This window comes from Paroedura picta, chromosome 11, assembly GCF_049243985.1.
Source record: "Paroedura picta isolate Pp20150507F chromosome 11, Ppicta_v3.0, whole genome shotgun sequence".
In the NCBI taxonomy this organism is placed as follows: domain Eukaryota; kingdom Metazoa; phylum Chordata; class Lepidosauria; order Squamata; family Gekkonidae; genus Paroedura; species Paroedura picta.
In genome coordinates, this window is record NC_135379.1 from 1,074,870 (window position 1) to 1,087,591 (window position 12,722).

Here is a 12,722-nt window from a genome sequence, read left to right on the forward strand (position 1 = left end):
GTTCTGTTAACATCTTCCAGGGACGGTGGGAGGAACTGGGCCAGGCTTCCTGCTTGCAGCGGTTCTGATCCCGCCCACCTCCCTCCTCTCGGCAGCTTGCCGATCTCAACAGGCGGCTCCCAGCTGAAGCCTGCCTGCCTCCGGCAAAGCCGGCCAGTCGCTCCCAGCGTTACGAGCGCCAGCCGCCTATGCGACCCACCACCCCGCACACCATCACCCTCCAGCCCTCCTCCCTCCGGAATCTGCGCCTGCCCAAGCGGCTGCGGGTGATCTACTTCTTCGCCAGGACCCGGCTGGCACAGAGACTCATCATGGTATGCCCTCCGTCGAGCCCATTGCCGCTGCTGTCTGTACGCCGTGCGTTCAAGCGCTGATGAGGGTCCCTGGTCCATTGATGGGCTGGAGGGGGGCCGTTGTTGTCATCAGAGCACAGGGGGCCCCGTTTTGCTGACTACTGGTCAGCCTCCGGGAGATGAGCAGGTAGTCTCTGTGGGGAAGGGGCTCCTAAGTGGGGTGGGCTCTGTGTCTCCCTTGATCTGCCTCTGGCTGTTTCTTCTGCAGAAGGCTGCAGGGAGCCCTGCAGGGCCCTGGCATTCCAATGGCCAAGAAGGCCTGTGTAGTCGGGATGCCAAGGGTCTCGCTGGGGGGAACGCGTGTCTTTGCAGAAGGGTGCCAGCACAATGCCCTTTCTGCTCTTCTTCCTTCAGGCTGGAACTGTGGTCTGGATTGGCATCCTGGTTTACACAGACCCTGCAGGGCTTCGCCCCTACCTGGCATCACAGGTCACCGAGCAAAGCCCGCTGGGTGAGGCAGGTCTGCCGGCCATGCCTGTTCCCGGAGAAGTCCTCCCCACGGGCGATGCCAAGCTGTCCCTTTCGGTCTTCCCTTCGGACCCGGTGCAGCAGCTGCTGGAGAACCAGACGTCAGAGACGCTGAGCAGACCGGAGGCTGGTCGCCGTAGTGAGGAGCAGGAGAGCCAGGGGGGCAATGGGCAGCCGGAGGTGGGCCCCAAGGCAGAAGTGACGTGGGGAGCTGAGGACGAGGAGGTCTGGAGGAAGCTCTCCTTCCGGCACTGGCCATCGCTCTTCAGCTACTACAACATCACCCTGGCCAAGCGGTGAGTCGGCCGGACAACACCAGTGTTCCTGGCAGGGCAGAAAAGTCTCTGTGCTTCCTCAGTGGGGAGCTGCCGTGGGGCGGCGGAGGAGGCTGCTGGCTCGGCCGTTCTCTTCTTCTTCGTTTGCGGCTGACAGGGAGCTTTCTGACCCTCCTGCTAGTGGGTAGAGCGGCAGACTGCCTGCCAAGGCCTTGCATTCCCCGCTGCTTCACCGTCCCAGCCCTCCGTATGCTGTACGTAGAGGCCAGTACGAACTGGAAGATCATGTGCTGGTTTCTGCTGGCTCCTGCCCTTTGATGCCAGCAGTGCCCTCCAGCGACCCAAAACTGTCTCTGAGAAGGAGAATTGTGAGACCACCCCTCCCTCCCTCCCTGATCCCTCATCTGGATGGAATCTCATCTATGCGAAGGGCTTTGAATGTTGGAAGCACCAAGTAAATGCTGAAGTGAGGCTGCCCATTTGCCTGGCTGGGGAAGGAGAGGTGGCAACAACCAAGCCAGCCTTTCTCCTCTGCCTCTTGAAAATGATTTTGGACCTGTCCCCCCCCTTCCCCCCCTTTTTAAATAGGTACATCAGCATCCTTCCGGTGATCCCCGTGACCCTGTACCTGGATCCCCAAGAGGCCCTGGAAGCCCGCCACCCGCAGGAAGCCAGTCGCTCCCACCCTTTCTTCCCAGGGGGCAGCGGGAAGCCCGAGTTGACCGGTCAGCTGGCTGAAGGCATGGGGAAGGGCCAGGGGCACCGCGACATCACACTCTATAAGTAAGAGAGCCGGAGAGGCAGGGGGCGGAAGCAGAGGGGCACCGGAGACCCACCCTGAGGGCTCCAAGCCTCCTCTCGAGTCTGCCCCTGGAGCTCCCAGCCCAGCCTAGCGAGGGCTTCTCCACATGCCGAATCCTGCCAGAGAGGGATGAGGCTGCAGCCACGGGGGGGGGGGGGGGGGGGGGCGTTGCCTGGCTTGCCCACCTGGGCCTTAATTCACCTTGTGCAGTGAAGGCATTGCCCAAGTCCGTTCTACCCGTTGTAACAAACAGCGCCCTGTGGCCTCCGGGAAGGGGCTGGGTCAGAAAGGGCGTCTCTGCCTGATTGGGGTTGCTCTTTCCTTCCTGCCAGGGTAGCTGCTCTGGGCCTGGCTTCGGGGATCCTCCTGGTTCTCTTGCTCTTCTGCCTCTACAAGATCCTGTGCCCCAAAACCTACGGTCAGAACGGGCTCTCCCACAGCAGGAGGAGGAGGGGGGACCTGCCCTGCGATGACTACGGCTACTCCCCGCCCGAGACGGAGATCATCCCCCTGGTCCTCCGAGGCCATCTCATGGTAAGAGGCTGCTGCTCGGGAGGGGCCGGGGCTCAGTGGCATCCCTGGCACCTCCACTGAGGATCAGGCTGGGGATGGGGCGAAGGGGCGCTGCTGCCAGTCTGAGGAGGCAGCCCTTACTGGCATGGGTGGCCCAAGCGAGAGGCTTGGAGGGCGGGGGGGTCGCAGCAGAGCCGGCTGTCCCGAGGGCTGCGTGGGGCCTTAGGCATCAGGCAACAGGGATGGCGCAAAAGGAGACACCCACCTTCTATGGAACCTTCTCTGCCCTGAGAGTCAGATTTCCAGTCGCTTCTGAATGTCGTGAGCTGGTAGAAGACCGGAGGCCAGAGAAGGGCAACCCATCTGGAAGGGGCGGTGGCTCGAGGAACGGCCTGCCCAGCTTCCCTGCCCCTTGGAAAGCGTTCCCTGCCTGCACTGGGGCACCCTAGCCTGCTGCCCCTAAGGTTTTCCACGGCCACGTGACGGTTGAGCTTCCACAGCTCTGGGCAGAGTTGCTGGCCTGCGGTGGTGTTTCCTCCCCGGGCTGAATCCGGACCCTCCTGCTCACCTGGAGCTGCCCTTTCCCTGCAGGACATTGAATGCCTGGCCAGTGACGGGATGCTGCTTGTCAGCTGCTGCTTGGTGGGCCAGATCCGAGTGTGGGACGCGCAGACGGGCGACTGTCTCACCGTCATTCCCAAGCAAGGGTAGGTGAGCTAGGAGGGGAGGGGCTGGATTGGCCCCTGAGTCCACCGCGAAGGGGCGGTTGGGTTGGGGTGATTTGAAGCGTGCCAGAGGACTATCAGCAGCCTTGAACCACTAGGAAAGGTGAGAGATAAATGCTGTAATAAACTGTAAAGCCCTCAAGGGCTTTCAAGGTTTCATGCTAGCTTTTGGAAGAATCAGTCAGTGCAGGGGCTTCTGAAGGGACACCCACCTGGTCGCGTAAGATCCCCATCCTGCTTCCCGGCCAAGCTTATCCAGGGGAGGATCTGCCCCCCGTTGACCACGGCTGCCCTCCTGCTGCTGCATTTTAGGTTGCGCCGAGACAACAGCGGCATCTTCGACTACCAGGACTGCTGGGATCTGAGCCCCAACGGCAAGAGCGGGCTGGAGAGCCCCTTCGACAGCGGCCGCCCCTTCAAGAGGGCACGGAGCCCTCCGCAGCCGCCCCTCTTCGGCGACCAGCCAGACCTGACTGCCCTCATCGACACCAACTTCTCTGAGCAGGCCAAGGTGGTCCCCCCCGGGCCCCGCACCCGTGCCCTCCGGGGCTGCCCCTGCGCCCAGGGCTACGACTTCAGCAGCCTGGTGGAGAAGGTCTGCGAGGGGCAGAGCACATGCGACAGCAGGAGCTTCGTGGGCTTCACGGCACCCTCTGGGCAGGCAGGCTTCGGGCCTCCCGGCTGCAGCGGCGAGGATGGGCAGTGCAGCCCCCGCAGGAGCAGCCTGGGGGACGAGCTTGAGGGGGGCTTGGAGCAGAGCCCAGCCCTTCCTTCATGGGGGGGCGACTTGGAGAGCTCCATCTGGAGCCTGGAGCTGCAGGGGAACCTGGTTGTCGCCGGCCGGAGCAACGGGAGGCTGGAGGTGAGCAAGGGGGCTGTTTGGGGATTGGAGGGGCAGGTGTTTACAGCGGTTTGGCTCCGGGACAGGCAGCACCCCGGTGCAAGTAACCCTGGAGTGCCTCCTCCCGCCACCAGGCCACAGGCTGCCTTGACACAAGCCAGGGCTCCTTTCGCCACCCTCCGAGCGCTGCAGGGAAGGCCTCCAAATACACGAGAGGCCTTTAACAAGGGCCTTTTGCCCGAGAGCTCCTTGTTCCCCCAGAGGGCTCTGCAGGAGGGATTGAGGCTGCTGCAAATAGGGGCCGGATGTCTCCAGTCCCCTTGAGAGAGGATCTCGCAAAGGGTCTCTGCGTCCCGTCCCGTCCCGTCCCGTGCTCCCTGCAGCTGCTCCGAGCTCTCCAGTGGCAAAGCTGAAAGCAAGGCCCCCCCCCCCCAAGATCAGAGGGGTGGGCTCGGCAGCTGTTCTCTGCCCCCAAGAAGGACTGAGCTCATGGCTGTTTCAATCCACCACCCCCCTGGAAAAAAAAGCCTGAGGAGGGAGAGTGGAAGGGAGAGGAGCCCAGGCCAGACTGGCTGCCGCTCGGGGAGGCTCAGGCGCTGGCTGGGCTTGTGAGGCCGGAGGGCGTTCTGCGCGTGAGGGAAGTCACCGGCCTTGCTGCCGTCCTCCTGTGTTCCAGGTGTGGGATGCCATCGAGGGCACTCTGCAGTGCAGCCACGAAGACAGCCAGTCGGGCATCACGTCCCTCATCTTCCTCAACAGCAGGTACCAGCCGTGCTCCTCTGACGCCACTGAGAAGCCCAGCAAGGGCCACCAGGGTCATGGCCAAGGGCAGGCCTCCAGGGCAGAGGCTTCCCCTGAACCAGAAGTTCTTAGATCTCCTTCCGAGGAGGGGGAGATGAGAGCCTTCTTCCCTGTCCCACAGTGAGGAGCTGGCTGCTGAGGGAGCCTCTCTCTGGGCAGCACCAGAAAGCCCCCAGCAGAGGGAAGGGGCTGGGGCCGCCGTCCTCCTGGCAGCCGGTTTGTGTGTTTGGTGTTCCAAATGAAGCCACACAGCCGCTTTATACAAGGGCATGACAACACTGACCTGTCTTTCTCACATCGCCACAAGTTGAGTGGACGTTTTCGTCAAGCTTTGCACTGTAGTCCCAAAATCTCTTCAGATCTCCATTTCAGTGACTTCAGCGCTCATCAGCATATATTTGAGATCAGGATTTCTTTGCTTTCACACGCTTCCCTTTGTTCAAAGAATCGTTGGACTTCAGCTGCCACACTGTTGCCCTGACACCCAATTCATGTGCTTTGGTTTTCGCCCTCCAGAGTAATTTGCTGTTATCTGTAAATCTGGTTTCTACTCTGAGCACCTCCAATCCCAAATTATCTAGAATGGATTAAAGCCCATTCTCCTAATGCCTCCTCCTGTGGAGTCCGTCCCTTCACTCTGATTCCATTCAGCCAAATTGAAACCCTTCAGAGGACCCGTCCTCTGAACCCCGGACTTGGTAGCCCCCCTCAGGACTCTTGGGTCAGGGACGCGGTCAAGGGCCTCCGGGGAGTCCAGATGGAGGACGTCTTCTGGATTGCCCTTATCCACGTCCTCCTTAACTCTCTCAAGCAACTTCAAGAGTTTGGTGGGGCAGGAATTCCCTTTGTAGGAGCCATGCTGATTTTCCCTTTCCAGTCGTCACTTTTCAGGCTGCTTAATAATTATTTTTAATAACAGCTTCTACTCATTTACTTGTAACAGACATTAGGCTACCTGGCATCTCAGTCTCCTGCATCAATTCAAGGCCTGTTGTTAAAACCTGGGGCGGCATTTCCTATTTTCCAGAAGTCCGGCCTGGAGGCTGGTTTTGGGGGCAAGTTCCGGCAGTCTGTTAGTAGATCAACAGGTTCACATTTCAGTTCCTTGAGAGCGCTTGGGTGGATGCTCTGTCAATCTGCAGACTTGTGCACAGTGTCCAGCTTGTCTCGTCGTCTGCTTGGGATGAGGTCCATGCAGGTCCCTGGCTGGCCTTGAGCCACTCATCGGCCTTGGTGGGCTGAAGGAGAGGAGAGCCTTGTGATGTGGTGGGGGGGGGGGTCAAGTGTCGCTCACCAAGGGGAATTTGAAGGATGGGCTACCAATGATGTGTGTGTGTTGACCGTGTGTGACCCACCCTGAAGCCCCTCCTGAAAAGACTCCTTCTTTCCTTCCTTCCTGTGACTAGAATCGTGGCTGCCAGGCTGAATGGCTCACTGGATTTCTTCTCCTTGAAAACGCACGCCTCTTTGGGTCATTCCCAATCTCGAGGTAAGAAGGTTGCTCTCCCGGGTGGAGCCGGGGCTCCTGTTGTTCCCCAGGGAGCAGACGCGTTCGGGTCTGGGAGGCCTGCCGGGAGCCAGGCAGTCTGGGCTGCAGACGTCGGATCTGAATGGAGCAGGGCGAGGCTTCTAGTGATGGGCGTGGTCTGTCCCTCCAGCTTCCCTGTCTCCACCCCCTCTGCTTGTCTCTGCCTGCCTTGGACCCCCCCCCCCCATGCTGGGGTCAAGGCAGGTGGAGCGCTGCGATGGAGAGACCCCCGTGTCTGCCAGGCTCAGCTCTGGGCCGGACAAGCCTGAGACGCCGCTCGGTCTCCCCTGGCAGGAGCTCCAGGCAGGAGCGCCCTCCCGCCCTCCCCGATGTACAGCAGCAATGACGTCATCGTTTGTCAGCTGACCCACACCGTGACGTGTGCCCATCAGAAGCCGATCACAGCCCTCAAGGCTGCAGCCGGACGGCTGGTCACGGGGAGCCAGGACCACACGCTGAGAGTGAGTAACTGGGAGGAGAGAGAAGAGCTGCCTTACTGGAGCCCGCTTTTCACTGCCCAGAGGAGTCCCAAAGCGCTTCCTCTCCTCACAACAGACTCCCCACAACCCTCACCCTCTAAGGCCGGGGGGCTCAGAGAGCTCCAATGGAACTGCTTTGCGAGGGTAGCTCTAAGAGTGGCAGCGAGCCTCAAGGTATTGACGGAGCACTCTGTCTGGGGCCGGGAGGCTCCGTCTTCTTGGTGCTTGGGGGGCTCCTGAAGCTGCTGGACCTGGCTGATAGGTGCCCGAAGCAGGGGACTGGGGCCCCGCGTCACATGTCTTCTCTCCTGCTAGGGGTCCGTCCCTAGTTCCGCCCCCATGGGCCGTGTGGATCAGGATGAGGGGCCTCTGCAGGGCCTGGCTGAGATCTACTGGAGGGGGGAAGAAGCAGGCCAAGAGGGAGACTGCCCAGCCTGAGAGCCTCCCCTCCCCTCCGCTTGCTATTGCTTTGCTCCAGGGTCCTGCTCCAGGGAGGAAGGGGCTGTGGGGTGGGGTGGGGTGGGGTGGGGGCTGGCATCCAGGTGGAGAGAGGGGCCTGTGCTGGCCTCTCTGACAGGGATCAGGGTGTGCCTGGTGTACCTCTCTGGCTCTGGCAGAGGATGGAAGGCCCCTGCTCTCACTCAGACTCACGTCTGTCCTGTTGGCAGCACAGGAAGGAGGGCACTGCCCTGGGGCAGCAGGCCTGCGGTCTGTGTCCCTGCCAGGCGACTCTTTCCAGGGCAGCCCAGGGCCAAGTGGGGCCTGCTGGAGCAGGGGGGCACAAATCGTCCTGACCCCAGCAGGAATCAGGGACTGCCGTCATGCTTAGCAAGCGTCCGTCTGTCTGTCCTGGCCCAAGATTGGCCCTCTGGGACACCCACGGATTGCAAGTGAGAGTGAGAGACAGGTGGTCCCGCTTCTTGCCCACATACAGGTGTATCGCTTGGAAGACTCCTGCTGCCTCTTCACCCTGCAGGGCCACTCGGGAGCAATCACAGCTGTCTACATCGATCAGGTGAGGAGCTGGGCCTCTGGGCTCACCCCGTTGTGGGTCAGGATGGGAAGAATGAGGCTGCGGATCTTATAGAGTGTGCCGGGAAGAGGAGGGGAGACTCCAAGTCCTGCCCCAGGGCCACACGCTCAGAACTTTGCCTTGCCTCGGGGAGCGGAATGCTGAGTCCTCCTCGGCAAATTCCTGGGAACCCGACAGTGGAACAAAGACATGGATTCTTGCAAAGCCACAGCAAATGAGAGCCAGAAATGACCCCCAAGGAAAGGCGTTTAGATAACTTCAAATCTTTATGCGCGGGGAAGATAGCAGTAGGATCCATAAAAGAATCCTCTGTAGATGGAGATGGAAATGAATGGGGCAGGGTGTGGGCCGTGAGGAGCAGCCCCACAGGGAGCTGGAGGTGTGGGCTGGACGCCTGGACAAGGAAACTTAGTAGCAGGAATGAGTAAAATGTTCAGCAAAGAACTTTTGCTAGTCTGTCCCGTTGTTGCTTCCATGACGGATTCACGGCTTCCATGGGCAGATCTGCAGCTCACAGAACCTTGTTGGAGAAAGTGAATGGGGGTTACGCTGGAAGTAAGGCCCCGTTTCCCGTCAGTGCAAAATAATTTGGGGCATTATAGATGTAAGAAAGTCACAACTTCTGTACATTCCTCAACCTGGAATTATGGGTTTATGGCTTCAAGGCCCAGCAGCCCTGGGTCAGAACCGGCTTCAAAAGATAGACTTCACATGAATTCTGTTCAGTACATGTGTCTGTGGCCCCCGACACCAAAGCTAAGTAAGCTACCGAAAGGCCTCCTTTGCCCACAAACGCTCCCGTCTCTTGCCTGTGGCTTGCCCTCAGAGGAGCCGCCCTCCCTGCTCCCTTGGAGACAAACGGCGGGAAAAGCCGGTTTCCTCAGGCTGAGGAAGGGACCGTGTTCCCTCGGGAAGGAGACCCTCCTGCTTGGCGCTTGGGCTCCATCTGCCTCGCTACCTCGGCCGCTCTTTGAAATCCCTTGGAGAGCTGTTTTGGGTCCCCTGCTTTTCACTACGCGAGGGAGACCCAAGTGGCTTACAGTAGCCTCCCCTTCCTCTCCCCACAACAGACACCTTTCTTGTGAGGTAGATGGGGCTGAGAGAGCTCTGAAAGAACTGGGATTGGTCTAAGGTCACCCAGCTGGCTGCAGGGGGAGGAAGAGTGGGACTCCAGCCCAGCTCTCCAGATTCGAGGCTGCCACTCTCGACCACAATGCCAACTGTGGCAGCCGACTCGGAAGTGCTGTGCTGCTCTCTGCCCTTGGCGGTGGCGCCAGAGGGGCCCTGGCACCCCACGTGAGTCGCCCTCTGCTTTTCAGACCATGGTGCTGGCCAGTGGAGGCCAGGATGGGGCCATCTGCCTCTGGGATGTGCTGACGGGCAGCCGAGTGAGCCACATGTATGCCCACCGCGGGGACGTGACCTCCCTGACGTGCACAAGCTCCTGCGTCATCAGCAGCGGTCTGGACGACGTCATCAGCATCTGGGACCGCAGCTCTGGAATCAAGCACTACTCCATTCAGCAGGTGTGTGGCCGGGGCTCCGTCCTCAGCACAAGGGGGGGGCGGGGAGGAGACACGGCAGCCCCCGGATCTGGGCTGCCCAGGGGAAAGGTGCTCAAGAGGCCCTGGACGTCGCCGTTCTGCTGCATGGGCCACGGTAACTTCCGCACAGCAAGGCCTTGGCGATGGGCTGCAGTCAGATCAGTGGCTGGTGCTTGCCAGGGGAAGATGTTGGTTGTCCGTCTGGGTCTGCATCACATTCAAGGTGCTGGGCCCAGCTGGCTGCAGGCCAGAGCGTGGGCTTCCCCCACAGGTCCCTCCCAGCCTCCTGCGGCCAAGAAACAAGAGGGTGGCATATGCGGCATCTGCTGTGGAGAGTCCTCCATGGCCACGCAAGCCTGCCAGCTTTGAAAGAGCAGAACACAGCCTGAGTCCAGGGGCCAAGCAAGCTGCATTCCAGGCATGCGCTTCCTTGTCCACAGGAGCACACAACAGCTTGAACGTGAATAAAACCTTGGTTGGTCTTCAAGGACTCCAACTGTGTTCTGCTGCTTCAGACCAACACGACCACCCACCTGAACGTGGCTTCAAAATAGATTTAGTTCTGGGGCTAGTTGAAGGTTGGGCTTGTCTTAATCTTTCTGTCTTCAAGTAATGCGGATTCTTTGCCCTACAGTCAGAACCACGGAACGTATTTTCCCCCTATGGATGTGGCTGGGCATACCCACGCGTGCCAGCCTGTCCTCCCCGTCCCCTCCCTCCCCCCGCCCTTTGTAGTGAAGATTGTCCCTTGCTGGGAGGCCTCTGAAGATCCCCGAAGGATCGGACCACCAAGGGTACATCCAGCCAGCCTCCCATCTCATAAGGAACAGCCAATTCCTCTGGAGGGCCAAGAACAGGGCCGAGGCCGAGGCCGAGGCCCTCCCCTGGGGTTGCCTCCTGGCTCAGAGTGTGGAGGTCCCCCTCAGTCAGCATAGCCAGCAGCCCCTGGGAGACTTCTCCATGAATCTGCCCCCACCCCCTTTTAAAACTGTTTATTCCTGTGGGCATCACAACGTCCTCCAGCAGTGAACTCCACATGTTAATCCCGTGTTGTGTGAAGGTGGCTTTCTTTTTGCCTGTCCCTGAATCTCCTGCCTGGACACCCTTGAAGATTTTGGGAGGGGGAGAAAGTTGCCCTGCCCGCTCTCCCCGGGGGCGGCTGCCTTCTGCTCCGTCCCACCTCCCTGCCTCTGTTGCTCTCTGTGCAGGACATGGGGTGCGGGGCGAGCCTGGGCGTCATCTCGGACAACCTGCTGGTCACGGGAGGCCAAGGTTGCGTCTCCTTCTGGGACATCGGCTACGGTGACCTGCTGCAGACCGTCTACCTGGGCAAAAGCAACGAGGCCCAGCCGGCCCGCCAGATTCTGGTGCTGGAGAACGCGGCCATCGTCTGCAACTTCGGCAGCGAGCTCAGCTTGGTCTATGTCCCCTCCGTGCTGGAGAAGCGCGACTGAGGAGGAGGAGGAGGAGGGGGATCCCCTCCGGACAATGCGGACTCCCCGGCTCCAGTGGAGAGCAAGCCCCCGCCTGCGCCTGGCTTCCCCCCTCAGCTCTGCTGGCAAACATGCAGCCAGGCGGGAAAGGGCAGGGATGAGCCCTTGCGGTCCTCGGAAGTAGAGCAGCGTGGCAGGGAAGGTCCCTCGCTCCTCCAAGGGCCGGGGCGGAGGTGGGAGCAGGCTGCAGACTTGCTCTCTGGCAGGCGATGCAGCTGGGGAGAGAAAGGCTTGCTCAGGCCAGGCCAGGCCAGGCCTGGGGAGCTCTAGGGGAGGGCTGGCTCCCTGGCTGCTGGAGAGTCCCGGCTTCCTGGGCTTCCTGGGCCTGTGGCTTCGGAGGCGCCTCTCCTCCCAGTGCTGCAGCTCCCACCATCATGCTGCCCCCAGGGAGGAGCTGGCGGCGGCCCCTGTGCCTAGCCAGCGGGCAAGAGAGACTCTGCTCACGGGGCAGCAGAGCAAGAGGAGCAGATCCAGCATGTGCCCCACAAGCTGGGGCCCCTACCTGCTGAAGGCCCCCAAAGGCCCAGCCCCTTCTTTCTGGCAATAAGCCCACCCTCTCCCGCCTCCTGTCCCCACCTGGCCAAGGAAAGGGCGGCTCTTGTGCTGCTTGCCGTATTTATTGACGTGCTGTACATATTTATTTATTGTGGTGGGGCGGGGGGGGGAAACTTGGCTAGAGACAGCACCCTCACCTGCTCTCTTGCAGGGGCCAGCCTGCCTCCCGGGGGGGGGGGGGAAGGATCCCATGGAGGTTGGGCCCTCCCTCTTCCCCGCAGCTCTGGCGGTGGATCAGGACGTGGCCCCTGCAAGGGCCGTGAGGGTCCTCTGGCTGCCCCGTGGGCTGAGCCCTTCTGCACACGAGGGACGGCAGGCCCGTGGCTGGAGAGGACGGGCGTGTCATGCTGCTGAAGGTGGCACCCGGGGGGAGGGGGCTGCTTTGGGCAGGTGCTCAGCTAACAGCAGCATGGAGAGGGGGAAGAGAGGAAGGGAGAGCAGCTCACACCCATGTGGTGTTTCCAGCCACTGACTCTCCAATGCTGGGCTTGTTTTTAATTCCGGTTAGAGCAGCCAAGGAAGCGGCTGTGTGCTGCCTGCCCTGTCCCCCGCGGGAAGGAGGGAGGAATGCTGCTGCTGCTGCTGCCCGAGCCGGCCGGTCAGTGCTCACCCCCCCCCCGTTCTCCCCTCCCGGCTCCCCCCCCACCCCCCCCGGTGCCTCTGGTGGCCTTAGCTCCGCTGTGCACGTTGGGCTGTACGGTGGCAGCAGCTTTTGTACCAGGTTGCGTTTTCTAAAGTGTTCAGGGACAGACACATTAAACAGAACTAACTTCATGCTTTGGGCGTGGTTTTTTTTTTGGGGGGGGAGAGGGGGAAAGGCAGTAGGATACAGCCTGCAGTTTCTGCCGTTCTCTGTGCCGGGGAGCGGCTGGGGACACGAGGAGTTTCTGCTCCAGCAGCCCCACCCCCAAGGAGCTGAGAGGCTGCGCTCTGACACACCAAAGCCCAGCAATCTTTCTCTCAGCCCCACCGGTCCTCCCGCTATCACTTCCCCCATGGCCCTCCCCTGGCAGGCCCACTCCCCAAGGGAGGGAGGGAGGGGGGGGCACAGACTGAAGGCAAAATGCAAAAGCCCCCCCGTTTACTTTGCACATATGCATGGGAAATAAATGTTCTTTTAAGAAAATATTGGACCAATCTTCTCGTTAGAATTTTAGAAGCATTTCTGAAGCGAAATCTGAGATCCGTTTCATTTGAATCGTTCGTTTATTGATTGCCTTCATGCACAGAGGGGGCGTTTGGCCAGTGAGGGGGCTGAGCAGGGTCGCCCTGGTCGGTATTTGGGAGAGGAGACCCCAGAGCCTCTCTGCCC

General features: G+C 60.7%; 1 protein-coding gene across 1 annotated transcript in view; it reads left to right on the forward strand.

Annotated features, from left to right (window-relative positions):
• Positions 1-12,184, forward strand: part of SCAP (SREBF chaperone) — a 40,708-nt gene extending 28,524 nt beyond the window's left edge. Inside the window, exons 12-23 of the mRNA XM_077304319.1 lie at positions 96-314; positions 708-1,117; positions 1,685-1,879; positions 2,231-2,432; positions 3,003-3,118; positions 3,449-3,998; positions 4,654-4,739; positions 6,185-6,267; positions 6,601-6,767; positions 7,720-7,800; positions 9,138-9,344; positions 10,571-12,184. Coding sequence (XP_077160434.1) covers positions 96-314; positions 708-1,117; positions 1,685-1,879; positions 2,231-2,432; positions 3,003-3,118; positions 3,449-3,998; positions 4,654-4,739; positions 6,185-6,267; positions 6,601-6,767; positions 7,720-7,800; positions 9,138-9,344; positions 10,571-10,816 — 2,562 coding nt within the window. The 3' untranslated portion in view covers positions 10,817-12,184. The remainder of the gene's footprint in view (positions 1-95; positions 315-707; positions 1,118-1,684; positions 1,880-2,230; positions 2,433-3,002; positions 3,119-3,448; positions 3,999-4,653; positions 4,740-6,184; positions 6,268-6,600; positions 6,768-7,719; positions 7,801-9,137; positions 9,345-10,570) is intronic.
• The last annotated feature ends 538 nt before the right edge of the window (positions 12,185-12,722 follow it).